Genomic DNA, 27,347 nt, shown 5'->3' on the forward strand with positions numbered 1-27,347 from the left:
TTCACTCCTGAGTGTCTTGTTTTAATGCATCTTCAGAGTCTGACTTGGAAATGAAACAAATGACTGGCTCATAATAAATGGTCATAATTATGATGATGATGAAAAACAGAAAGTGTTATTTCTACTTTTAACGTTGGACTTTTCAAGATTAACTTTACTGTTTGTGTTTTGACTGATGTGTGACTGATAACTGTATTTAGTATATTTTCATGGAAAGAATGGAAATGTCCATGAAAGCAGAGGTAGATTAAAAATGATCACAATTCACTGTATTTTGAAGAGATTTTAAAGCAGTTTGTTGCAAACGCTCTGTGACACTGGATGGTTGCCTGTGTTGATACGTGAAATAGTAGATAACAGATAAGAAGCAGATACTAATCATTTACGTCAGTATTTTTCTTCACTGCTGTGGAGTAAAAAAACGATCCGCTTGGTATGTGGAGTGTTTGTCCACGAACTATTACTAAATGAAAACATAGAAGTAACAATTTGATACAAAGTTCGGTTTAACTTCATTTCTCTGTTGTGTCAGAACAACAGTTCGTTCTGATCCCCAAGTTCCCCATTAAATATAAAGCACAATTTGCCTTGTTACTTTAATTTATAACTTCATCACCCATAGTGGGTTTTAGAAGAAAGATGAAACAGCACAAAGATAAAATAACATAAAGTTCGTGCAGATATGGGGCCAGATTTCCAAGTGGGCTTTGGAACTGCATTTGATGTTAAAAAGAGAAAGAGTTGAACACAGAGGGATTATGTAAGCTGGTGCAGCAGCAGACAAATGTTGATTGATGTGGTGATAAGGGAGAGCTAGGCACTTGTTCTGCGTTCTCCTCTGACTCAGTCTGGACCTGATGTTGAAACAAAAGTGGTAATGAAGGCCCTGCGAGGTGTGGGTGTGCCATGTGTTCAGCCATGACACCCCCCGTCTCGCTCTACTTCTGTCCCGTCCTGCCCTCTGGTTGTCTTACTGTCCTTTGTGTCATTCTTTCTTTGCCTTCTCCATTTCCTTCTTCTTCCTTTGCTCCTGCCATACTGTCACTCCTTGTCAGATCATTCCTTCTCTTTACGGCACATCTGCATCAGTATTTTCTTTTACTACCTCTTGCTCCCTGTTTTTCCTTGGCTTCCTGCGCCCTACCAAGAGAAACTGGAATTTTCTCTTCTCTTTCTTGTAACCCAATTTTGCTCAGTTCACTTTTTTCCTTCCCCTTTTTTGTCTCTCCTGATGAATGTCTTTGTGATTCTAACCTCTTCTTCCTTTTCTGCTGTTTTTCTGTATTTACTCCTCCATCCTCACAATGCTCCATCTTCTTCCTCTCCTTCTCCCTTATCTGGCATAGCTTTTAGTGCTTGCTTGCTTCTCTGCCACAGTGTGCAAACATTTTTGCGTCTGTGGGCGAGACAAGAGAAAAACAGGCAGCATTATCTGAGGACGTCCCCACAGCCAAACGGTTTCCTCATCTGAGTTCGTGGGGGCGGATGAGAAACATTCCTGAAAATGCGAAACATTCAGATGAGGCTTAATAACGCTGGGGCTTTTCAAATGCTTTCAGTGTTTTGCAGAATCTTAGGAGCTTTTGTGGTGGCTGAGCTATTGTCAGCATACTGCTCACACAATCACATCTTATATGTTTGTCCTGATGTATGCTGCTGTCACTGACCTCACGTATACACTGCTCGTGATATGATGTTTGTTATTGTGGGCTCATACATGTGGTTTCATTGTTGAAAGGTTGAGTCTTAATGGGAATTAGACAGGGGCTCATTCACAGATGGCCAATCTGGAAATCATTAAAACTGAAATGACTGAATTTTATTTGTTAAGTGGAACTCGTGGTAAACCCCATCATTCTTTTTAAAGTAAAAGTCGTGCCTTAAAAAATGTACTTCAAAAGTAACACAAAGATAAATTTAAATATTCTTAAAATAAATGTTCAGATAAAAAATATCTTTTTTCATTCATTTGATTCTAATTTCTAGAAGAAAACATTTTCTTTCAGATCAAAGGAAAGAAAAGAACACAGATGTGTGTATCTTACTTTGTTTACAGCGAACTCATTTTCATATTTAAAGTTACAATTTGAGAAAACACTTACTATGTGATATATAAGGAGTGGGTGTGGGAGGGGCTGGGCTGGATTCAGAGCAGTGGTCTGACATTAGGCAGTTTACTTTTTACTGCAGTCTTCTTCACAGAAATCAAATGAAAATAAAACTTTCGCGCAGAATCTTCCACCTACAGGGAGTGCAGAATTATCAGGCAAGTTGTATTTTTGAGGAATAATTTTATTATTGAACAACAACCATGTTCTCAATGAACCCAAAAAACTCATTAATATCAAAGCTGAATGTTTTTGGAAGTAGTTTTTAGTTTGTTTTTAGTTTCAGCTATTTTAGGGGGATATCTGTGTGTGCAGGTGACTATTACTGTGCATAATTATTAGGCAACTTAACAAAAAACAAATATATACCCATTTCAATTATTTATTCTTACCAGTGAAACCAATATAACATCTCCACATTCACAAATATACATTTCTGACATTCAAAAACAAAACAAAAAGAAATCAGCGACCAATATAGCCACCTTTCTTTGCAAGGACACTCAAAAGCCTGCCATCCATGGATTCTGTCAGTGTTTTGATCTGTTCACCATCAACATTGCGTGCAGCAGCAACCACAGCCTCCCAGACACTGTTCAGAGAGGTGTACTGTTTTCCCTCCTTGTAAATCTCACATTTGATGATGGACCACAGGTTCTCAATGGGGTTCAGATCAGGTGAACAAGGAGGCCATGTCATTAGTTTTTCTTCTTTTATACCCTTTCTTGCAGCCACGCTGTGGAGTACTTGGACGCGTGTGATGGAGCATTGTCCTGCATGAAAATCATGTTTTTCTTGAAGGATGCAGACTTCTTCCTGTACCACTGCTTGAAGAAGGTGTCTTCCAGAAACTGGCAGTAGGACTGGGAGTTGAGCTTGACTCCATCCTCAACCCGAAAAGGCCCCACAAGCTCATCTTTGATGATACCAGCCCAAACCAGTACTCCACCTCCACCTTGCTGGCGTCTGAGTGGGACTGGAGCTCTCTGCCCTTTACCAATCCAGCCACGGGCCCATCCATCTGGCCCATCAAGACTCACTCTCATTTCATCAGTCCATAAAACCTTAGAAAAACCAGTCTTGAGATATTTCTTGGCCCATTCTTGACGTTTCAGCTTGTGTGTCTTGTTCAGTGGTGGTCGTCTTTCAGCCTTTCTTACCTTGGCCATGTCTCTGAGTATTGCACACCTTGTGCTTTTGGGCACTCCAGTGATGTTGCAGCTCTGAAATATGGCCAAACTGGTGGCAAGTGGCATCTTGGCAGCTGCACGCTTGACTTTTCTCAGTTCATGGGCAGTTATTTTGCGCCTTGGTTTTTCCACACGCTTCTTGCGACCCTGTTGACTATTTTGAATGAAACGCTTGATTGTTCGATGATCACGCTTCAGAAGCTTTGCAATTTTGAGACTGCTGCATCCCTCTGCAAGATATCTCACTATTTTTGACTTTTCTGAGCCTGTCAAGTCCTTCTTTTGACCCATTTTGCCAAAGGAAAGGACGTTGCCTAATAATTATGCACACCTGATATAGGGTGTTGATGTCATTAGACCACACCCCTTCTCATTACAGAGATGCACATCACCTAATATGCTTAATTGGTAGTAGGCTTTCGAGCCTATACAGCTTGGAGTAAGACAACATGCATGAAGAGGATGATGTGGACAAAATACTCATTTGCCTAATAATTCTGCACTCCCTGTAGTAAAGTGACAAATGAAAATGCATCTGTTACTCAGACAACTCAGATCTGTAATGTTTCACATTCATTATAATGTTGTTGAGGTGACAGTGAGTTCAGGATTTTGCAGAAAACGTCAGTAGACCAGCTGATCTCATGTTTGTTTACTTCCTGTTTATGTGATTTTTTCCCTTAGCAAATTCTAAGTGCTTCTTTTAATCACATTATTTTATTGTATGATACCTTGGTGCCACTGGATTTTAACATGTCTCACACTCATACAGTAAGACAAATGGTGGGGGTGTAGTAAGGAAGCTGGGGGAAGCAGACAACTCCACAGGAAGAGTCTTTTGTGTCTTCGAGGACTCTGGGAGGCAGCAAGGGAGTGTGAAGCTTAAGGTGTGAAACAGCTGTGTACTGCCTTTTGTTCCTGGAGAAGGTATTTCACTGAGAGCCATGCTGGGCTCAGACTGCTGACCGTCTGTCCCGCGGTCATGCAGGGACTTCATCAAGCTTGGTTGTCTGTTCTTTGTGTGTTTGATTAAAGAATGTTAGCTACCGCTCGTCTGCAGCTTTATTTGAATGGAAAACTTCCACAGCAGGCAAAAAAAAGCTTTTTGCTAAAAAAAAGATTCAGAGCAGAAGTTTTTTGCTCTGCATCTTAAAATGAAAACATATTGCATTTATTTACAATTAAAGACACAGAGCAGGAGGTGTGTTACTGTTTTACATCCACAGACACACAAGAAAAGAAGCAGGCAACATGAGGTCAAGTTATGGCAATTTTATTTGTGTGTTTCAGTACATGTATTTAGATTAGAGTTTTTAAAAAACAAGCAAACGTCCCAAGAAGAAGGATGGGGAGAAAGAAAGGTGGAGAGAGGAGGAAGAAACTATTGAGATGCTGCTGGGTCAGTTCTTCCTCAGCAGTCTGCTCCAGAATCCCCTCCTGTCCTCGGCTTGCTTTTCTTTTGCCTTCAGTTCTTTTAAGGTCTTGTTGAGCTGCTCCTCGGCATGTTTAAATTTTTCTTTCAGCTGCTGTTTGGCCAGTTTCCCTTTGTGTTTGAGGAGCTCTTTAGCTTCCTTTTTGTTCTTTCGTAGTTCTTTCAGTGCGTCTTTGCAGTCTTTCTTGGTCACCGTCATTTCTTTCTTCAATACCTTCACCTCAATTTTCTCTTCTGCAAGTTCTTCTTGCACTTTCATCAGTTCCTTCTTCATGTTTTCAGTGTGACTCTTTGTATCTTCTATTTCTTTCTTTGCTTCCTGTGTTTTAATTTTCTCTTCCTCCAACACTTTTTGCGCTTCCAACAATTCTTTCTTCATATTTTCAATCTCATTTTCTGCCTCGTGTTTACGTTTTTTCTCCTCTTCAAGTTGTTGCTTCACATGCAGTAATTCCTTCCTTAGTGTTTCAGCTTCAGCCGTTACATTTGCAGCTTCTTGTGTTGCCAACTGCATTTTCCTTTTGCCCTCTCCAAAATCTTCCTGCACCTCCTGTAATTCCTGCAGCACATTTCCTGCCTCCTTCTTTGCAGTTTGATATTTATTGTTGGCTTCTTGTGCTGTGCTTTTCTCTTCCTCCAATGCTTTTTGAGCTTCCAACAGTTCTTTCTTCATCTTTTCATTCTCGTTTTCTGCCTGTTGTTTTCTCATCTTCTCTCCTTTAAGTTTGAGACCCACATGCAGTAATTCCTGCAATACTACATGAGTTTCAAACTGTGAATTTTTAGCTTCTCCTCTTGATTTTTCTGCCTCTTCTTTTAATTTGACATTTTCAGCCTGTATCATTTGAAATTTAAAATGAATCAGCTGTACTGTAATGCATGGTGAAGCACTCGCCAATCCTCTTCTCGTTCTCCCTCGATTCATTTTGGCCTTTTAAACAAAGGAACCAACGTTTTGTAGAGGAGTGAAGTGAAGTTTTCGATGTTTCTTCGTCAACTGTCGTTTGTCCTGCACAGAGATGCTGCTGTAGATGTGTCTCTAGCTGTGTCTGGATACAATGAAACATGCTGGAACTAAGTGCTTGTGTTGCACAGTTCTACTGAACATTCCATTTCATGCATGCTCCGCCCACATGGTCAGGAATGTCAGGTGCTGCATCACCAAATGTTGCTCCCGTTGCCTAGCAATAACAGCTGTTTACTTTTGGGGTCTGGTTCATTATTTAATAAAGAAAACATGTCCAAGTATTGGGTGCTGAGGCTCAGCGCATATTCTAGCCTGCTGTGTGGGTGGGCAGCTAGAAATCACTGGTGGGCAACATGAGTGAGGAGAAAACTGGAGCAGCCAAGCAGGGAGCTGCAGGTTGCTGGTTTGAGTCTCTGTTCAGATGCTGGTGTCTCCTCTCTCTGAGATGTCTGCAAACAGTCCCAGATAAAACAATAAGGATAATAAACAAACACGTCATCATCATCATCATCAACTTTATTTATAAAGCACTTTAAAACAACCACAGCTGACACAAAGTGCTGTACATTGGAACTGTAAAATAAAATTACATGAGATATAAATAAAAAACAAATAAAAGAAGAGTGAAATCATTAATTAAATAACTACTGCATTAAAAAAGAAACTAAGTCTCACTGAGGTTAAAAGCCAAGGAATAAAAGTGGGTTTTAAGACGTGATTTAAAAGTGGACAGTGAAGGGGCCTCTCTAACATGCATGGGCAAATTATTCCATAATTTTGGAGCCACAATAGAGAAGGCCCTGTCCCCTCTGAGCTTCCTCCTGGATCTCGGTACCTCCAGGAGCAGCTGGTCAGCTGACCTGAGAGACCGACAGGGTATGTGGGGATGAAGAAGCTAAAATAACAATTATGACTCTGATGTGTTTCATGTGTAGCAGGATGGCCTCTATACAGCAGTCGCTGCAAGCATCCACATCGCCACACTCACTTTTCTTTAAGCAGGCGTGCTGGGCTCCTCCTAAGGAAAGTTTGAAACTTCATTTCCTTCATGCTGGTGAACTTTTTACCAAATATTTCCATCAAAGCTTCTCCATCACTGACAGGGATTGTTTGGATCTTCACACTCATCTCCACCAACCCTAAAAAATGAGTCTCACTTTGCTCATATAATGCCAGGAGTGTCTCCATATTCCACAAAAGTCTGTGCAAACATGTAACAGTATCCCATATTCATATGAATATTATTGATATTATAACAAAAGCTGTCACCAACACAATTGTCCCAAGTGCTTTTTTATTAGTTATTGCAAATGCTCGATTGCAGTTCTTGCTAGATGACAAAACCACTTATTAGGTTTAGAAGGAAATGACTTTTTCTACATGAGGTAAAGTTGGAGCTGTTTCCCCAAACTAAATGAAACCATCATTTAAAAAACTACAATCTGTATTTACTCTGAACATCTGTGTTAACATTTGGAAACATGTAAGTGTAACAAACATGTTAAAACATAAGCAATCAGGAAGGGGCATGTATAGGAATTTCTTTTACTTATGCATTAACTGTGAGAAGGAAAAACTCCTTTTATAAGGAAGAACTCTGAGGCACAAAGAGCCATCTCCCGTGAACAGTTGGGGATGAGGGCAGAAATGTGTTGCACTTTAAAGGCCAGAGTTCCTCGCTGACAAAAGAGTGCTAAATGATGCAGTTTGTGTTTAGAAGTTTCCAAAGTGGAAACCTGGAAGTTTGGAGTCATGTTTGACCAGGATGTGTCCTTCATTGCACATATTAAACAAATATGTTATTCACAAACATACACATAATTAGTGTGAGGCAGACAATCACCGAGGAGGGAGAACAAAGAAATACAAGAGGTAAAACTAATAATAGTGTATAGATACGTATAGAAGGTATTATCCTCACCAGATGAACCAGCATACTGCCTGTTCTCTGTCCTTGCTTGAGTGTTTGGTTTCTGGATCTTATTGTGGTCCACTCCTGTGGGGTGTTGGGATTGGGATGTTGGACACATGTTCACAAGGAGAAAAAAAGAAAATAAAAAGAGAGCTCTTGATGTATCAGAAGAATATAAAGTGACTGGAGCTGGTGGAACATGTGATATTTTCAGTTTCTGCCTCTCTCACCTACCGGATTAAGACAGCTGTCGATAATTTCCTGAACACCCCCTAAAACAGAGAAAAAAGTAAAGATGTTTGAAAATGTGTTAAAGGAAGCCCAGCATTGGCTGGGTACCTCTGGTGAATTAGAGCTTGTCAAATATTATCATGTAAGCAGAACTCCCAGGGCTTTACTGTGTGCTGGCAGAATGATCTGGGCTGGTATTGATCATTTATTGAGATGTGTGCAGTGCTTGCAAGGTGATTTGTCCAATATTCAACAGGATCTCTTTGAAAATGATTTTTACAATGTTATATTAGACCCTTGATTTCCCTAATGACCAGACTCCAGCCTTATGGTCCACAGGAGATTCAAAATTGTGTAAACTGGTGTAAATATGTCTAAGAAATCAGTGCATCATGTAATAACTGGTAAAAATTCAATCTTTTGAATACAAACTAATAATACTGCCCAGCTGTCTGAAAATGAGCTCCACACTGCCACGAAGGACCCGGATGAGGATGAGGAGTTCTTCTTCCTCAGTCATTCATGACAGTTACATCAGCTTTCGGGCCAAACAGAACAGCGAACAATACTGCCTTACACGTACAACTGTCATCATAATGTGTATACTAATATATTGTTTGGTGACTACTTTGTCCCCGTACATATTACAGAGCAACAAAAAAAGCTGCATTTTAAATGCATCGTGTGGACATCTGTAACTGTGATCAAGAGCCAGGACAGAGGAGAAAAGTAGTAAAGGATGAAAAAATACAAAAACCAAAGTTACATAAACATGACGGCCTGTTGGTCTGTTCATTTATTATGTACCTGTGAAGGGAATGTACATGTATAATGATGAGTACTGCCCAGGTCTGTCCAGGCTGATGAAGCACATTATAACCAAAAATGATTAAATTACAGAACAGCCCGATTACATTTTCATGGGCAAAAACACAAAAACTGACCTCAGCATTCGGTTATTACAGTTTCTGGAGGTCCTGTTCTAACTATGCACTACGTAATTCCACTGTGCAATGAAAGGTCCTGAGCATCAGTCTGTTAGCAGGCAAACACTCGGCCGCATGGCTGAGATGCAGCGACCGGGGTTTGAGTCCCATCCAGGGCCCTTTGCTGCATGTCCTCGCTGTCCACTGTACCACTACCCAATAAAAAGGGCAAGAACACCCCCACCAGAAAGGAAAGGTTCTGCAGACACCAAACATCAAGTTCTGTTTCAAACGAGTTTGTGCCATCATCTGTGATGATTAAGGTTTAAGCAATTTTAAGGCAGTTTGACAGATGAGTCATCTGAGAGAAAACAATCACAAACTGAATTGTCATGCATGTCAGCATATTCCCACAAAGTGCACTAATAAACTTGTCAGTTACTCACCAGATTTGCTTCCCATCAACTTTTTTCACTTCCCTAAATTGAGCACTGAAAGATCACTTTTAATAAACTGTAGGAGCTCTTCTGCTCATAATCTGAGCTTCTTGGATGGATCAGTACTGTGAAAACTAGCAGCAAAACTAACTGAATGTTGCCTGGATATGACACAGGCAAGTATTCCAATTATATTCCAAGTTTTCCAACTTTATAGAACTGAACGACCTAATTGTCCAGTGATCATCTCCACATTAGGCTGCCTGGGCCGTGGTACGGAGACACATGCATACACTCAGTGCATGGGTTTACGAATGAACACGTTAACAGGCAGTTAATTTCCCCGCGGTGATCATCTCCAGGGTCAAGCACAGGCAGCCAGAGATCTATGGCTAGTGACGAGGGACACAATAAATCCAACCTATAAAATGTGGACCAGCCTCATTAGTCACAGCTTTCATTATGGCACGGCAGTATGTGTCAGTGTGCTAATGTGCCATCCTTCCACCGTTTCACTGGAACTATATATGTATGTGTATATGTTTAAAGCATGTGTGTCTCATTAATATCTGTTCAGGCCCTGAGGAATCGCTTTTGCCACTGACACACTTACACACTGGTTGAGGTTTGGCCATCTTCATTTCAGGGTTGATTTCCTAAGAGACAAGAAAGTGATACTGAGACAAAGTAATGACAAAGTGTCACCATCTATTCAGCGATATATTTTCTTATCAGAGTGCGAAGCACACATTCATTACCAAACAGGACTGGACAGAAGGCAGACTGCAGTGTTTCCACAGTGGAACAGTGAGCCAGACCACAGCAGCACTGCAGTGTAGTGTGCAGCAGAGGTGGATGGTGATGGGGACAATGACTGTACGCTTTCTGGAACTTTACAGGGGCGGCATCATGTTTGTATTAGTAAGGTGGGAGGCTTGTAGCTATGCTTAAATCCAGCACATATACTGTCATCACTGACACAGAGCTTACAGTCGACTATGAACAGCTGTTGTGCTGAGCGGATTATGTTCATGGTATAATTAGTGTTTTAAATTGTGAATGGTAGAGTTTTATTAGCAGTTTTTCAATGAACTGAAACATGAAAGTAAAAGAAACATAAAGCGGAGCCGTGCACTGTGTGTCTGGTTATGCCTTTGTGTGTTCTTGTGGTGAACTTGTGGGTTATGTGTATGCATCATGTTGAACCTTTGCCACATGGGTGTTTAAACAGAAAGTGCCCAAGAGGAAGGCAGCATGCAAGAGGACGAATCTCACATCGAACAGATTTGATTTATGGTTTATTTCTCATACATGCTGGCTTATAAAATGCAACTTTGAAGGCAACCCTCGTGTTTGGGTTTACATCCATGGAGTCTGTAATTACGTGTTTCCTAAACAGCACACGTGAGATTGTGTTTTGCTAGTCTTTCTGTTTTGTCAACCCTGCAGCAACCATCCAACCTGCATTCACAAAATATTACAGCTATTGTCTGAACCAGGGGTACGCAAATATGAAACATTTAAGTTAATTTACTGACTGAACTCTTATGAGATGAAATAATTAAATAATTGTGGCTGTTATGGATTCTAGTTACTTACTAGGAATTTTGTCATGACTCTTATATTGAGTGATGTGTAAATTTCAGCTGCGTATTGAGTGTAACTGTGCGTACTTGAGGATGGAACAGCTTTGTTCAAAGACTCATGGGACTGTTAATGTTTCATTTCAAATTATTGATATGGACATGACTATTTCTATTGCACAAAAAGACGAGAGCGCCATGGTAACAACTGCATTATGTTGCTAACACAACTTTGGCTCTTTGCAAGCAGCTGCACAGACAACATGCTAACGTCAAGCTAGCCAAGAACCCAGAGTGATGATGTTCTGCTGGGATGAGTGACCCCAGTCCAGCAGCCAGACCCAGGACTTCAGCAGGTAACTGATGAGCAGTCAGGCTGGAGTCCCCGTTTCTACCTGCTGTTTTGTTGTAGCTCCAACATGTACAAACATTTGACCACACAACGTGCAGTTAATTTGGCTGTAATGTCTTTACTATGTTGTGGTGGCTCCTAAATTGGAGCCAATGAGAACTGATAAGAGAATCAATAGGTTTTGTGTTTAGACTTTGATCTGTGTGGATTTGCTAAGTGGTTTCCAACATTCTTCTGGTCAAGAACAGTGCATGAACAGGCCAACATCAATGTAACTCCTGTTGTGATCAATGACACTAATTTAATCATTTTTGCTCAGACTATACATGCACAAACCGAAATACAACAAACTTGTGATCTCTGCTTTGTTCGCTTCTTTTACTTTCTAACGTGCACTGTTAGAAAGCCAGTAGCATGCCATGTTAATCCAGTGTTAAGAAGAAACAACAGTTCACCTGTTATTTTTAAGAAAATCTGAAAACATCCAGGATTTCAACGTTTCCAAAAGTTGAATTAGTCACTCAAGTTAGATTTATATAAAAGTCATAAATAAATAAATATTTCTATCCAGAATTGAATATCAATGTAATATCAAGGCCACATTTACTTACAGTCTGCTCTTATGTTTACTGCAGGCATACTGAACAGGTCGGCTCTGGCACTGAGGGTGACACAAGTGTGAGAGCGAAGTGTTGGGGTGATATGGCACTATGAGGTCCGATAAGATGGGACCTGATTCTTTGAGACTTTGTATATATGTAAAAGAAACATACACACTGTGACGGCTTGGTTACAACAAGAAGTTTTCCACTCACTGACACCTCAAATGTAATCAATAGGATGTTCAGACCATGATAATGTTTTTGTGTGAACATTGGGTTAAAAGATGCAGCAGGGCAACCCACCATAAAATGTTGTTGTTATTAAAGATGCTCAAAAAGTGGAAATTGGGACACAACAAAAACGTTATTGGTATCTGGGTTTTGCATAGAGGAGTGGTGGTTCAACAGCACCACTAACAAAGTTTCAGTAGCCACAGAGCTACTGTGCCTGGGATATCAGATGCTTCTCAATGATGTGAGTTGTCAGCAGAGAAAATGAACTGGCTGCTGTTTCTATGTTAGTTTATTGGTGACTATTATCTGAGCAGTTTTTCTCTTCCATCAGTTTTTGTTATTGTGGCAGCATTCAGTAAACATGGGCCTAGGTGTGTTGAATAATATTAGGAAGTATCAGGACAGTACGATTCCAGCCCAGACAAATTCATCCCAGCCAAGCTCCTGTTCTAGGCTGTTTGAGACAAGGCATGTCTCTGTGTAACAGCAGACTGGAGCTTTCTTCTTTTATCCACTGGTATGGGTTCTCTCTTTCCCTTCTTTTCTGCTTTGGACTGATATCAGAGCATTTCCACTTGCTTTCATGTTTCACACTGCAGGCGATGAAAGCTGTCAGTCGAGAGTGCAAAAGGCTAACAGTCATGGAGTTTTAAAAGCTTTACAAGAAGAATTATGGATTTAAGAGTGGTGACTCTCAGGGAAAAAAGGAGGGCAATGAACTTCCACCTCAGAAAAAATGGATGAGTGTGTGTCCTGGTGGGCAATGGTGTAATGGTTAGAAAGGCTGTAGAAGTGACTTTGGGCAGGACAGGTAAAAACATGCTGCTCATTGTAAGATTGGACTTCAGTGTGTGAGCTATGTTGCTGGTTTACCCAGACTAGTCTGAAAAGAGACAAAGAACATTTTAAAGATGCAAACATTGCATAAATCTTCCAATCATGGTACAGTTTCCTGTGCTGTGCTACTTAGTCTCACAAACACAATCAAAATGTTGCGATTATTTTATAAACTATACAGTTAATAAAATAAGAAATGAATAAAAGAACATTACATTTAAAATAGGAAGATGACATATTGAACATGAGACATTTTTTAAAATGTATTAATTTAAAGTTTCAACATTAAAAACAGGACCAACAAAAGACTAAAAGAAACCTTGTGTAATACAGACAGGATATCTTACTACTAATTATATTTCTTAGCAAGAGGCTGAAGTAAAGATGGGGAGTTCATGACCCTACAATAAGCTGGCCGGGCAAAGGGCTTATCAATTAAACAATATTTAAGATATAAATATTTTCTTGAACAGAGGCTGGTAGTGTGATCACCGGACTTTCAGATAGTACTGCGCTGAAAACAGACATCATTCTGGAATTAAAATCACTGTATGGGCTCAGCAACACTCACAGTCAGTGGACACAGTTTACTGCAACACACAAAGAAAAAACCTTTATACAAAAGGATCAAGCAACACTTCCACTTTCTCTGGGCTCCTTTAAGGGGAATTGAAGCGAGGTAAGCAACTAACCTTTGGCCTGACCATTTAAAATCTAAAAACAAATCTTTCTGGAATCTGTGGGTTCCAATAATACTGTTGTAATCTGTACAGGTTTCAGATCTGCTGCTTCCAAAGCTCCGTCTTTTTAAGTAAGAAGAAAGGAAGGCCTCCCTTGTTTTATTATTCAGTAAAGAATGGAAACAAAGCAATATAGAGTCCAACTACAGTTGGTCTCCTCACTTTCCAGACTCTTGCAGTGTTGTTAAACAAAGAATAATGCATCAGAATGGAATCTTTCCATCAGGCAGCGGGGGAGGATGATGGACAGACCTGGCGCACCTAAACGTGTTGTGAGAGTGCGCTGGGAACGCCTGGCAGAGGCCCCGGTCCATGAGATCTTCAACTCCCACCTCGGGCAGAGCTTCAACAGCATTCAGAGGGAGACTGGGGACATTGAGTCTGACTGGACCACGTTCAGCATCTCCATTACTGAAGTCACTGTACTGAGCTGCGACCGCAAGGTGGTGCCTGCCGTGGTGGTGACCCCCGAACCAAATGGTGGAGACCAGAGGTGAAGACGCAGTCCTATCAGGCTTGGTTAGCATGTGGGACTCTGGAGGCAGCTGACAGGTGCCGACAGGCCGAGCACATGTGCTAAATCTTCAGGAAGCTGTTGGCTTTGCTTTCACATGAGACGCTCGTGTCAGATCAACGTCTTCTTTTTCAGCTCTATGTGATTTTATCTGAACACAAAGTTGATGTGATACTTTTGTGTGTGTGTGTGTGTGTGTGTGTGTGTGTGTGTGTGTGTGTGTGTGTGTGTGTGTGTGTGTGTGTGTGTGTGTGTGTGTGAATCTCATCTGAAATAATAAAGAGAAATAAATGAAATAATGTTAATAAAACCCTGGCAGTCTGGCAGTGCTGACTTTCCAATACTTGGCCCAGTCAAAATGTGAGACGAGAGATCAAATGCTGTGCTGTCCATCATAAAATGTCTCATCTGGTCACTACATTAAAATACATGAAAGGTTGCTACTGCCACAAATTTCAGTCAAATCTGCTTAATGCTAACATCGATTGACATTGTAGTTCAGAGAAAAACAAAAAATCAATTCCTGATTTGGAAAACACTTTTAACGATCTGTTGGAAATACCAAAACCATCTTCTTCTAACAGCATCTTGAAAACTCATGGGAGTGTGATATGGTAAACATCTCGAGTTAGCACAGTATGTCACCGCTCACTTTTGACATCACCATATAACAGTTATTGTAACCTACCACCTACCCAGCAGGGAAAATCCCTGTACTGTCCCTCGAATACTCTCTGTATATGAATATGTGCCTGTGGTTGTCAGTGTCTGCTGCTTGATTAGACTGGAGGATATATTCATTTGGATAAAACATGACATTATGACCTGTGTGGCCTACTGTACAAAACATATGTGGTCTCTCGGTGACTTTGACAACTGCTTTTATTTATGAGATTTGAGCTTGTGGACCGTATACCTTTCTGATTATATCATACTGTCATTATCTTCCTGTTAGATAACTTATAGACTTTACCACTCAGGTTATATCACTGTCACAAGTTTAATATGCAAGAATATACAATAATTTCCTTGTCTGTTTAACTGTCACAGTCATCAATACAAAGCCCACACTGGATACAGTTTGCTTTTGTAGCCCACATATTTTCTCTGTGTGGGAGTTGGGTGTGTGCATGCAAATATATGGCTGTTTAAAGTGTGTGAGTGGGGTGGAGAGAGACGATGAGTGTGCAGCTGTGAGAACGATAATATGGTTGGAATTGAAAACCTGACAGAGACAGTGGCTGGGACACATACAGTGCTGACTTTGAATAACCATATATGGAGAACTGAAACGCTTATTAAGGATTTTCAATGGCCTATATCTGAAGTCATATTAGACAACAGGCAAAAGCCAGTATGACAAAGCCTAGCAGCAGGCTGGACAGTACATTCATTTATAACTCCCAGTGTAAGCGGTGCCAGCAGCAGTTGAAAAATATGAAAACTGTAGTAGCAGCAACAGTGATGATGACGGGGGCACTGAGTGAAACAGCATTAGTAGGTCAAGTAAGTCGGGTGAGATCATTAATTATCACTGACTCCATCAGTTTATACTTTTAAAACATAGCCCTACTGCACCAGTGGGCCAGCTCCTGTTTCTGTGTGTGTTTGTGTGTGAATACAGCATAGAGGCCTCTAACTCTGGCACTTTTATTCTTATTTATTTATTTTCTCCCTCATTAGCTTCTCTGTACCAACTCCCTGGTTAAATTCCCTCTCCTAACATGCATGAGATTTGTTGTTTTGACTACCTGTTGGAATGATTTCATAGTGGTGTTAAGCATTATTATTGTGAGTGTACATCACTCTTTATCCAATATTAGCAGTGAGATATGGATCAATGATCTGGTAAGCTCATCATCAGCCTCTTTGTTGGTTTCCAGCAGGGTCAGTTCGAGGTTTCTTTGAGATGATTACAGAATATTTTCAAGCGTCTCACAGCCTGAGGTCACTGCCAGGCCTATATTTGGATCACAGCAAGACAGTAGTGACTGTGCAATGTATCTGTACAATGCAACACACACAGTGGAAAGTTTATTCCACTAAAGGTGCCCGATATTTTCTGCGTTCTGTCTGTCAACTTTCTCCACCCACGAAGGGACTTTACAAGATCAGAACAGGTCTGTGAATTCTGTGCGCGTGTGTGCGAGAGAGAGGAAGAGCCAGAGAAGGCACACTTCCTAAAGAGGCCACAGGAGGGCATGCAGTTTTCACGAGTACTAATAAACACACTCTGTGTCGTCCCAGTTGTTTAAACTAAATTTTGGCCCAATTGCTATTTTCATTGAAAAATGGCGCTATGCTGATAAAAATGCAAGAGTATGTATGTGTACCACTGTAAACTCGTGGTCCGTGTGTGTGGTTATTTCACAAAACCTATAACCGCTGCCTCTATAAATATTGGCTTCCTTTTCCTTTTCTATAAATATCTCTCAATTACTATAGTTAACTCCTCGGTGAACTAAATCGAGTCTTTCCTAGAGCATAGTCAAATGAGAGCGTCAGAAATTTCCGTGCCCATGCAGCCCGTCTACCAAAGAAGTAAATTCCACCCCTCTGTCCGTCTCATTTGTTTGTGGTTATGCCTCAGTGTCTTTCTCCCTCTTTCACTCTCATAATGCTCAGCTCGGTAAAACTCGTCACTTTCCGATGATCGTTTTCCGGAATCTAACCCAAATATGGAACATGGAGGGTGGGCCCATTCGTGCCGGATTCAACCTTATATGGGTTACGCCTGAGACCGGAATTCCTCCTCTTTTGATCGCAGAGCGCTATTAAACAGCATATGCGCGAGAATAAACGTGTAAACGATGATAAGACAGGTGCATCAGTGAGGGCTGCATGCGCTTTTTATTGTGTGCTCTTGCTGTCAGGTTCTGCGCAGGTTGTTGCAATTTTGCAGCAGGTGGAAAAAGTCGCTCTTATCTATCCTGGAGCAACGGGCTCTCCATTGACAAGAGATTCCCTTTGAAAGCGTCATGGAGCCTTCCGGCCAATCAGCTTCTTCGTTCTTCTTCGACTACCCCTCCCACTTCCATATTTGGTTAATGACGTTTTGAAAAGGTTCCCCATATATACATACTAGTGTCAGGGCCCCCGTTCCCGTTACTTTACACCCTTTTAACTCGATCATCAGAGCATATGAAGAACACGGAGCTCATCCTTTAACACACGCTGACTGACAGAGACATGCAGTGGTGACCCCCTGCGTGGCTGGGTTACATATCCCCTATTTGTGATAAGCTTTGAGGTAAAGAACAGAAAGAACAGGACAGAGGGCAAGGAGACGCGCTAACTTCGATCCTTCTACAATGACGGCTAAAACTCTGGAGAAAGTGCCGGTGAATCTCGGAGGGTTCGCGCATGCCGAGAGCGTCTACTCCATGGATGACATTGCTACCAGTTTGCCGACCTCTGTGGCGATCTTCCCCAACAACGACTTGGGCGCGCATTACGACCAGATTAATGTGGCAGCAGGTAAGAAAACAGTGTGTGTGTGTGTGTGTGTGAAACATTTTATACATCCAACATCCAAAAACAAAACAATAAAAAACTGCTTTTTTTTCAACATTTCGCAAATGACTGCAAGAAAGAATAACACGGACACATTTCTGTTAAATTTTGGAGTGCTGTACTTAAGAAGTTTGGGATGGTAGGAGCGCAGTCCGTGCGTAACGGAACACAGATGCACCTGCTCTCTGTCACTTAAAGCCCACTTTCCGGTCTAGTGTGAAGAGGTTAATGAATCATGCTTTCTGATTTGTTTCCCCCCGCAGATGGCTTGATGGGCGCAGACATGAGTGCAGAAAAACGCTCCTTGGACCTCTCTTCATATTCCAGCAGCTTCTCGCAGCCTGCAGCCCATCGCAACCAGACCTTCACCTACATGGGGAAGTTCTCCATCGACTCTCAATATCCAGGTAACTGGAACCCCGAGGGAGTGATCAACATCGTCTCGGGGATCTTCAACGTGGCCCAGCCACCTCCTCCTCCTCCTCCTCCCTGCTCTTCAGCGTCCTCCTCCCCGGCTTCTTCAGGATCTCCCAATCACTTCTCCAGTGGTAATTTGAGTTGCACCATGGCGGCTCAGAGCCAGGCAGAGCTAGAGCACCACCACCACTTGTACTCACCCCCGCCTCCTTACTCCACCTCCGGCTGTGGGGAGGTATACCAGGACCCCTCTGCATTTTTGTCCACCTCTACCTGCCCCATCGCCTCTTACCCTCCACCCTCCTACTCGTCACCCAAGCAGCCCGGAAGCTCAGACGCACCAGGGCTTTTCCCCATCATCCCCGACTATTCGGGCTTCTTCCAGCCGACTTGCCAGCGGGACATGCACACGGCAGGCATCCAGGATCGGAAACCGTTTGGCTCTTGTCCTCTTGATACCTTCCGTGTCCCTCCACCTCTGACCCCCCTGAACACTATCAGGAACTTTACTCTGGGGGCTCCGGGTAGTGGTGCCTCCGAGGGAGGGGCGCCGCGGCTCCCCTCTGCGTACAGCCCACAGAATCTGCCCCTGCGGCCAATCCTGCGACCCAGAAAGTACCCGAACAGACCCAGCAAGACACCAATCCATGAGCGGCCGTACCCCTGTCCAGCGGAGGGCTGCGACCGGCGTTTCTCGCGATCGGATGAACTGACCAGACACATCCGCATCCACACTGGACACAAGCCCTTCCAGTGTCGGATCTGCATGCGTAACTTCAGCCGCAGCGACCACCTCACCACTCACATCCGTACGCACACGGGAGAGAAGCCGTTCGCCTGCGACTTCTGCGGCCGCAAGTTTGCTCGGAGCGACGAGAGAAAGAGACATACAAAAATTCACCTGAGACAGAAAGAGAGGAAGTCCTCCACTGTCTCCTCTTCCTCCTCTTCCTCATCCAGCAGCTCCGGACTGGACCGGTTATCAGGCGGCATCAGCGCAGCCAACGGGATCTGTTCGTAGGTTTCCGTGGAAAGCTTTGCTGTCACCGAGGCAGTGTGAACTAAAACTAAACTAAGAAGAAAACCTAAAAAAGAAGGGTACGATCAGAACAGTTCTTCAGCTATTGTGAACTGAAGACCGCGGTCCAATCACCAGGATGGGAATAAACAAGAACTTTTGTGCAGTAGTGCGCAGATACGCACATTCTCCCATTCCTGCCGCAGAACTGAGTGAAAGACTGACACGAATGCACTTTGACTGCACAGTCTATTGAAAATACAAATAAAAAAGCCAATACAATTCATACAAAATTAATAGATCATTTGTAATGTGAAAGGGACTTTATGAAATAAAATCTAGCCAACACTTAACTAAGAGCCCAGCTTTTGTGCGCGAATGTGAAATAACTGCAATAACGTTTCCAAGAAATTAAACAATTTTAAGTTATTAAATTGACAATGAATTCATCTTAACATGTTTGTGGAACTCTTAATTTTCCCTTTAGTGCCTTGCTGTGTGTCTTTTTGTACACATACTGATTCAAGGACGCTTCTATCGCAATGCATATTTGTCCTTTCATATGTAAAGTTGGAAGACATTCTATTTTTGTACGCATTTTGTCTCGTGTAACTCCATTTGTTCAGCAGTTGTGGTTAATGTTTAAACCATGTTGGAGTGTAAATGTTTGACTCATAGCGACTTGACCTTTTTGATTTGATTTGATTTTTTGTTGTTGTCGCTGTTGTTGTTGTGATGTGTGTTTTGAGACTTATTAAATGGATCAGAATGATAAACACAGCCGGTAGAGTCCGATTGGTTCATTGCTCTAATCTGCAGCACCCGAAAGCTGCTTTTATGAGACCTACCGGGTCACTGCGCTGAAAGTAGTGAACGATACTTTTTATTTGCATTCTAAAAAGATCTGTTGACGCTGGAAATTTTAACGGGTAAATCCCACGTTGCGTCACCAATGGCATCTCTGACTCAGACTTTTGCCCACTCAGTTTTTATTTAGGTGTCACATCAGGTTACAAACAGGCTATCATATGCAAATGATTTGTTTTACGCTCGCCGACAGCAGCAGAACAAGTCCGTCCTTTGACGCAGCGAAGGTGAAACAAAGCATTTGCGCAAACTTTAGAAGTTTAGACAAAACATGCGAAGCGCACAACATCTACATCTCACACCACTTTGATGCGGTTCGTTACTTTAAAAATGAACTAGATCTAAGAGGAAATATATGTTTATGAGAGGCAACAACAAAGACGAACGATACTTCCACACAATTCATGAAATGAAATCATTTTACAAGTGCTGCAACAAAGACATTTAATCCTAAAGTTCACTCTCTGGGGTTATTTGTTAGTTGAATAGTTAAAGAACTATTTTTGGAATCACGGAGACTAATCGACTTCAGGTCTATTGATCAGTGTGGAATTCCTATTCATCAGCATTTCTAGAAAAAATAGTATTAATAATAGTAGTAATAATAATAATAATAATAATAATAATAATAATAAAAAGCTTTGGTATATAAAGTAAATTGTGTTTAATTTGCTCCTTCAAACTGTTACTTTTACAAACTTTAATAAATATTTTTTAATGGGTCTCCTATTTATCTTCAAATGTTTATTTTCCCGTGTGTGTGCGTGTTTTTTATTATTATTATTATTATCTGTTGTGAATCAGAAGCAAACGCCTCTCAGCAATGGGAAAACGGCGGTCACCTGTTTCCTTTCCATTTACCAAATGTCTGTATATGAATAAACACCCGGATGTGGTTCTTTTCACTTGTGGTGGAGCCGAATTATTTATGGCTGTTTTACTTGAGGCTTTTTAGTGTGTATTACACATCATAAACAGTATGTAGCGATGTAGAGTACTAAATGCTTCAGAATTTTGGTCGTATTAAGGAAAAACTGCTGTTTGCTGTGCCTTTGAGAAGTAGTGAGAGAAAACACAATTTTATTCGGGTTTCTCGTTCCCCTCAGATGGCATATAGACTCGATTTCTCTCAAAGTAAAGGGATTTCCTTGGCAATAAAGAATCTTCTATTAATGAAAATATACGATTTCATGAAAACCGTGAAATTCTTCTAAAGAGTCATTTTAATGTTACGCATGTTCAGATATTGGTTGAAATTTTGCACTGTTTTCTCAAAACTACAATTTTAAGACTATATTCACGAAATAATTTTGTACACACTCCATAAAAATACTGTTTACTAATGAGAAAAATGCAACTATGTCCAACCCCTGCCTGACTGCCTTGAAAGTCCAGAAAAATGAGAAAAATATGAAGTAAAAGCAGAAAAGCAGACCGCAGCCGCACACCGTCCTTTCTACCTGTTTCTGTGTAAAGCTGAACGTAAGTTAACCTGAGACTGGGTTGTCCAATTTGTCTTCTACGTTTTTCTTTCTTTGTTTTCAGTCTGAGACGATCGGCTGGCAAAAAGTGATTTCGATATTTCTTAGTGTTCTATATTTGTTTTACATTTTCTTTTTCTCTTTTTTGATAAATCGAGCGTAGTCAACAGGAATTGAGACGAAATAAAGAAATGACCTGTTTTTGAAAGTGTCTCTTGTACCCGAGTCCGTTCTGGCCATTTATCCTGATAAAACTGTGATGTTAAATTTGTTGCCATTACTGCTGCGCTCTTCGTTTTAATGACACATTTTACGCAGATAAATAAAGGATATAAAGTGACTTCACTAAAACCCGATTGCAGATTCTACTTTGGCAGTAAAGTTGTATGCGAGAAAGTGATACGGACAAACACTTTCTGGCATACAGACACACGCACAGCCTTGCAAACAGTATGCTTTAGCTGTCTGTCTGTAGGGGGCAGCGTCAAAAATACGTGGAACAACCGGTTTTCGGGCTGCTGTTTGTGCTATTCTTGGCCCTTACTGCGTTTTTGATCGTTGGTGTTTTTCATCCTTTTCTCTTTTGTGGTGAGCGTCAACATTTAACTGTTGTCTATTTATCTGTTGCATGTCTGCATGCAAACGCATCTGCATGGGTTGCATACCCACATTCCTTTGCTGTATGTAGCCAAATACGTACATGAATGAAAGCTAACAGTACTGTGATTATTTTTGAGATTCACTCTTAGAGGACAAACCCAGAAACCTTGAGCTAAAAACCGAAGTCTGCAAAAGCTGAGAGCCAAAAGTAATATTTCAAGTCTTGATTTCATCTACTTGGAAATGTAAGGAAAAGAATAATTATGGGTTTATTTATAGTAAATTCAGTTTGCTGTGTTATGATATAATGTTAGCCAACATGAAATGCAGATATGCTTCTACATGGGTCAGTATAGTAGTGTGACCATTAGCTCCCAGTGACTTTTACAAATTCGTTAGGATGGTGATGGTTGCCTAATTGATATTAGTTCAGACAAAGGCCTATTTCTGTTAAAAGGGAGTTCTTGCTTCCTGCAATCACCAAGTGTTTGCTCACAGGTGATCAGCTGATCAGGCTCTCTCTATAATATTGTCCTATCTTCACTCTACAGTATAAAAAACATTGATCTGAACTGTTACTATATGAATAAAACTAAACTGAAGTGAAAGATGTTTGAACGTTCACGCCCACTCTAGCTTCATTACAACAGTTCAGTTCAATTTTTTTAAAATTTATATTATTCTTTTATTTATAGTCCCAAATCACAACATCAGTCGCCTCAAGGCCCTTTATATTTTAAGGTAAAGACCCTAATAATACAAAGAAAACCCCAACAAACAGACAACCGCCTGAACAAGCACTTGGTGAGAGTGGGAAGAAAAAACTTGCTTTTAACAGGAAAAAACCTCCAGCAGAACCAGGTTGAGGGAGGAGGCGGGGCCATCTCTCACGACTGATTGGGGGTGAGGGTAGGAAGGTGGGATAAAGACGCACTGCAGAAGAAATGATTAAATGCAGAGTGGTGTATAAATGCATATTAAATGAAAAAACTGAGTGAAGAAGAAACACTCAGGGCATCATGGGAGCAGTTTAGGTCTTTTGCACCGTAAATAAGGGAGGCGATCCATGTCACCTGATCCAGTCCTAACTATCCAAAAGGAAAGTTTTAACCCTAATCTTAAAAGTAGAGAGTGTGTCTGTCTGAAAGCTCGTTCCACCAAAGAGGGGCCTGGAAACTGAAGGCTCTGCCTCCCATTCTACTTTTAACTACTGTAAGAACCCCAAGGAAACCAGCAGTCAGAGGGCAAAGTGCTCTATTGATAAGGTACTACAAGGCTTTTTGGATGGGATGGGGCCTGATTTTTCAAGGCCTTGTATGTGAGTTGGATGATTTTAAGTTGGATTTGGGATTGAATGAGTGAAGCCAGCCTTTTTGATAAAGCACATAGTCGTGGCAGGATCAGGTGACTCTGAATGGTCCCTTAATTAAGCTGCAGTGGGTGGAGGCTGCTGGGAGCTCCCCATGATGCACTGGGTGTTTCTTCCTCACTGACCGTGTGATTACACATCATGAATTATTACTAATCTCTCCTCTACAGTGTGGTTTTTGTCTAGTCTTTCTCCCGTCACCAGGTCGCAGAGGATGGTTGCCTTTCCATGAGTTTGCCTTTACTGGCAGTTTCTTCTTTTTAAAAGTGGGAAGGAAGATTTTTGCTCAAAGGGAGCTGTTTGATTTGGGATTTTCTCAGATTGTCTCAGTCTTTCCATCTTGGTCAGTCGCTGTGAAAATCATCAACTCTGCCACCGTCTCCACACCATACATCATAGCAGGTCTCACTGCTATCTTGTAAATCTTCCCTTTCCTTCTTGCTGCTTTCTTTTGTTACAAATTACCCCTGAAACTAATCTCCACCCACACCACCCTGTCTGCACTCTCCTCTTCAGCTCTCCTGTTCACTGCCCATTGCTTTGGATGGTTGAGCCCAAGTATTTCAGCTCATCTTCACTATCTCTACTCCATGTCTACTCACCTTTCCACCTCCTCTTTCTTGGCATGAGCTGCTGCCTACTGATCATTAGTCTGCTTCTTAATCTCGCATTTAAAAAAATCTGTCAATGTAACTTTTAACTGTGACCCTCTGCAGTCAACAATTGAGCAAACCACTGTACTGTCACTGTATCAGCACATGCAGTAGCTTTCAAACTGGTATTTTACTCTGCAAAAAATGAATTAATAATTGATCAAATGAATAAATGAAGTGTAATCTCTATCAACATTTGTTTTCATGTGTTATTCTGTCCTTCCCTTTTTCTTTGTCATTTTGTTGTGTTATTTTCTTCCTTTTCCTTGTTTGCTCCTGGTGTCTAATTTCATTCATGGAATTCTGTGTTCATATTTTTTGTATTAACAGGAGTAACTTAAACCATTCTAGTGGCTCTCTTTAGTTTGCTGTTTACCAGTCAGTGCTTTCTATTGCATCAGGAACATTACCTCAGAATCCAGACACTTTTCTTTCCAAGCTCCTTAGACTACGATGACCAGGATGACTGAGAACCTTCACAGACATATTGTCGTACATTTTGAGAGGAACGTTTCGGAAACATTCACTACGGAGTAGGGCTGGGCCATATCATACCGTTCACGGTAATACCGGTATAATGTTGGGCAACGATAAGAAAATGAGATATCGCGATAGAATATAGAATAGAATAAATATAAATATAGAATAAAACGCGCAGGCGCAGTGCCTTTGTTTTCATACGCGCATGGCGGAAAAAGTATGGCGGCGACGGAGAACGAGAAGGGTGAAAGCGGATCGTTGAATGAAACAGATGAACCAGAACTGGTTTGTAAAAATGCTGCAGCTTCAGTGGTGTGGAACTGGTTTAGCTTTCGTCCGTCAGATACACAACAAATCACTTTTTTTGGTAGCGCATGCTAGCGGGCCGTCGTTATTACCGTGTTGTTTGGAAAATACGGCGCACTTAAAATCAATCCTTTGATTTTCCTGAAAGTTGACAGAGCCCCTTATAATCCCGTGTGCCTTATGTATGAACTCTGGTTGTGTTTACTGACCTCGAAACGATTTTATGTGCACGGCGCTCGAAAATCTGTCAAATGTTTCAGTGCGACTTTGCTGAGCTACGAAGCCGCACCGCTTGATGGATTGTCGGAGCATTACGGCTATCGTAGGCGGAGCCTCGCGGAGTGATACGTACTGTGCTTCAACATAATGTTACCGTGTTGTGTGTGTATAACTGTTTTTAAGTTTTGTGGATGTTATACATGGTTATGCTGAGGATGTGTCGGCCAGTTTCCACTGGAAATGCCTTTTGGTTAAACTGTCAGCAAAGAATTTGCATTTGCACTGTTACATTTTTATATAACTTTAATGCACATAAAAAACAGCTGCTTGTTTAAGTGACAATACATTGATGGGTTTTTTTTTTCACTAATAAAGCTGTGGAGTTGTAAAGTATTTTGTCTCCCATCAATTATATCGTCAGTTATATCGTTATAGCAAATTTTCAAATTTATTTTGTGATAAATATTTTTGGCCATATCTCCCTGCTCTACTACGGAGTCAGAACCTACACAACACAGAGAAGAACACACACCTGAGAGCAGTCAGGAAAAATGGGTGAAGAACTTTTCTCACTGAACCTGAAAAGAAAGTGTTAGCCAAAGGACTCAATTTTGCCATTTCTCCTCAACAGCTGTCCATAGTGGACCTCATCACAGCCACAGAAACAGCCATGCGGACTGATAAAATATCACAAACAGAAGCAGAGCAAATCAGGATGAAAGTTTCTGCCACCCTCTCCAGTCCCTCCGTCTAACCTCACAGTACAAGAAAAAGAAGGCCGTCGCTTCCTGAGCAAAGACCACAACATCACCATATTACCAGCTGTCAAAGGAAGGTACACCGTGGTTCTAAACACAACGGGTTACCACACAAAGATCACTACACTCCTCAGTGACAACAATACCTACGAAGCCTTAAAGCGAGACCCCACAAGCAGCTACAAAAAGAAAGTTATAGCTTGCCTTCAAGACTTTGAAAAGGACAAAACCATTGACCGCCCTACATATCATCACCTTTACCCAGGGGATGCCATACTCTGCATTTGTGGACTTCCTAAGATCCACAAGGAAGCTGTCCCACTCAGACCCATAGTCAGTAGCATAAACTCAGCCACTTACAACATTGCTAAACACCTTGCTACCATCCTGGCACCTCTTGTGGGGAACACCCTACACCACATCAAGAACTCCACCGACTTCACCGACAAGGTCCAGAAACTTACCCTGGATCCAGATGAAACCATGGTGTCCTTTGATGTATTCTCTCTCTTCACTTGCATACCCACCACAGAGGCCGTGGAGACTGTCAGAAAACGACTACAAGAAGACAGCTCCTTGGAGGACAGGACCAACTTCACACCCAATCAGATCTGCACACTGTTAGACCTCTGCCTCACCACTACATATTTAAGTACAGCGAAGGCTTCTACAGACAAAAACATGGCTGTGCCATGGGCTCCCCCGTGGCACTCCCACAGAGCTTAAATGTGGGACTCTCCACCATTTGACCTTAGAACTGAAGAACTTTCTCGGATGAGAGGTGAAACGTCTTCAAGCAACTTAAAGAAGTTCAGATGCTTTTCTTTCCAAGCTCCTTAGACTACGATGACCTGGATGAGAACCTTCACAGACATTACCTCAGAATCACAACCAATTAAAATATTAATGAAAACATTAAATGAAATATCTATGTAATATTTTTAATTATTATTTTTTCTAAAAGTAGATCAAGCACAAAATTTCAATAATTATCCACCTGTGTTTGCAGGTGCCTAATGGTGCAGTAGACTATGTAAAAATCATTCAAGAAATTTTTACAGGAAAGTTTTTACAGGCAGCTACTATTTTATTTATTTTATTTTATTGCTGCCAAAATGGTTTCGGCATTTTCAGGGCGTATGGCTGATAAGGTGCTGGCCTATCTGAGCCTCTGATAGTGACTCCAACAATCACAGTCACAGTTCAAACCCTCAGTAGCGATTTTTCCCTGGCAGTTGGTAATCTCCTTTGACATTAAACAAAGTGTTTGTGAGATGTGGAAAAAGCAGCAGGAAGGTAACAAGTGAGATGCAGTGTGAATTTTTCACCCACTATTATGACATATAAAAATATGATAAAAAATATATATTAATATACTAAAATGCATAAAACCATTATTCTTTTTTTATTTTTGTGAAGTGTGCTCCTGTATTTCCAAATAAAAGGCTTTGCTTTAAAAACTGCTTATAAAAGTATAATATATTCAGATTAAACTGAAACACATCATTTGATTCTTCTTCAACAGTTTACAAAACTTCACCCTAATCCAAGAGTGATGTGAACAACAGTTCGATCCCTTTCCTTATTTGGGTTTTAGAGTC

At 41.3% G+C, this 27,347-nt stretch overlaps 1 protein-coding gene across 1 annotated transcript; it reads left to right on the plus strand.

The window, feature by feature from the left end:
- Positions 1-17,263: 17,263 nt before the first annotated feature.
- On the plus strand, positions 17,264-19,262 carry egr2b (early growth response 2b). Its single transcript, XM_085360326.1, has 2 exons — positions 17,264-17,542; positions 17,842-19,262. The coding sequence occupies exons 1-2, from the start codon at positions 17,377-17,379 to the stop codon at positions 19,014-19,016; spliced, it is 1,341 nt and encodes a 446-aa protein (XP_085216452.1). The 5' UTR covers positions 17,264-17,376; the 3' UTR covers positions 19,017-19,262.
- Positions 19,263-27,347: the final 8,085 nt, after the last annotated feature.

Source organism: Diplotaxodon limnothrissa, linkage group LG8 (assembly GCF_057381915.1).
Source record: "Diplotaxodon limnothrissa isolate DT_005_m linkage group LG8, D_limnothrissa_male_GT1.1, whole genome shotgun sequence".
NCBI classification, from domain to species: domain Eukaryota; kingdom Metazoa; phylum Chordata; class Actinopteri; order Cichliformes; family Cichlidae; genus Diplotaxodon; species Diplotaxodon limnothrissa.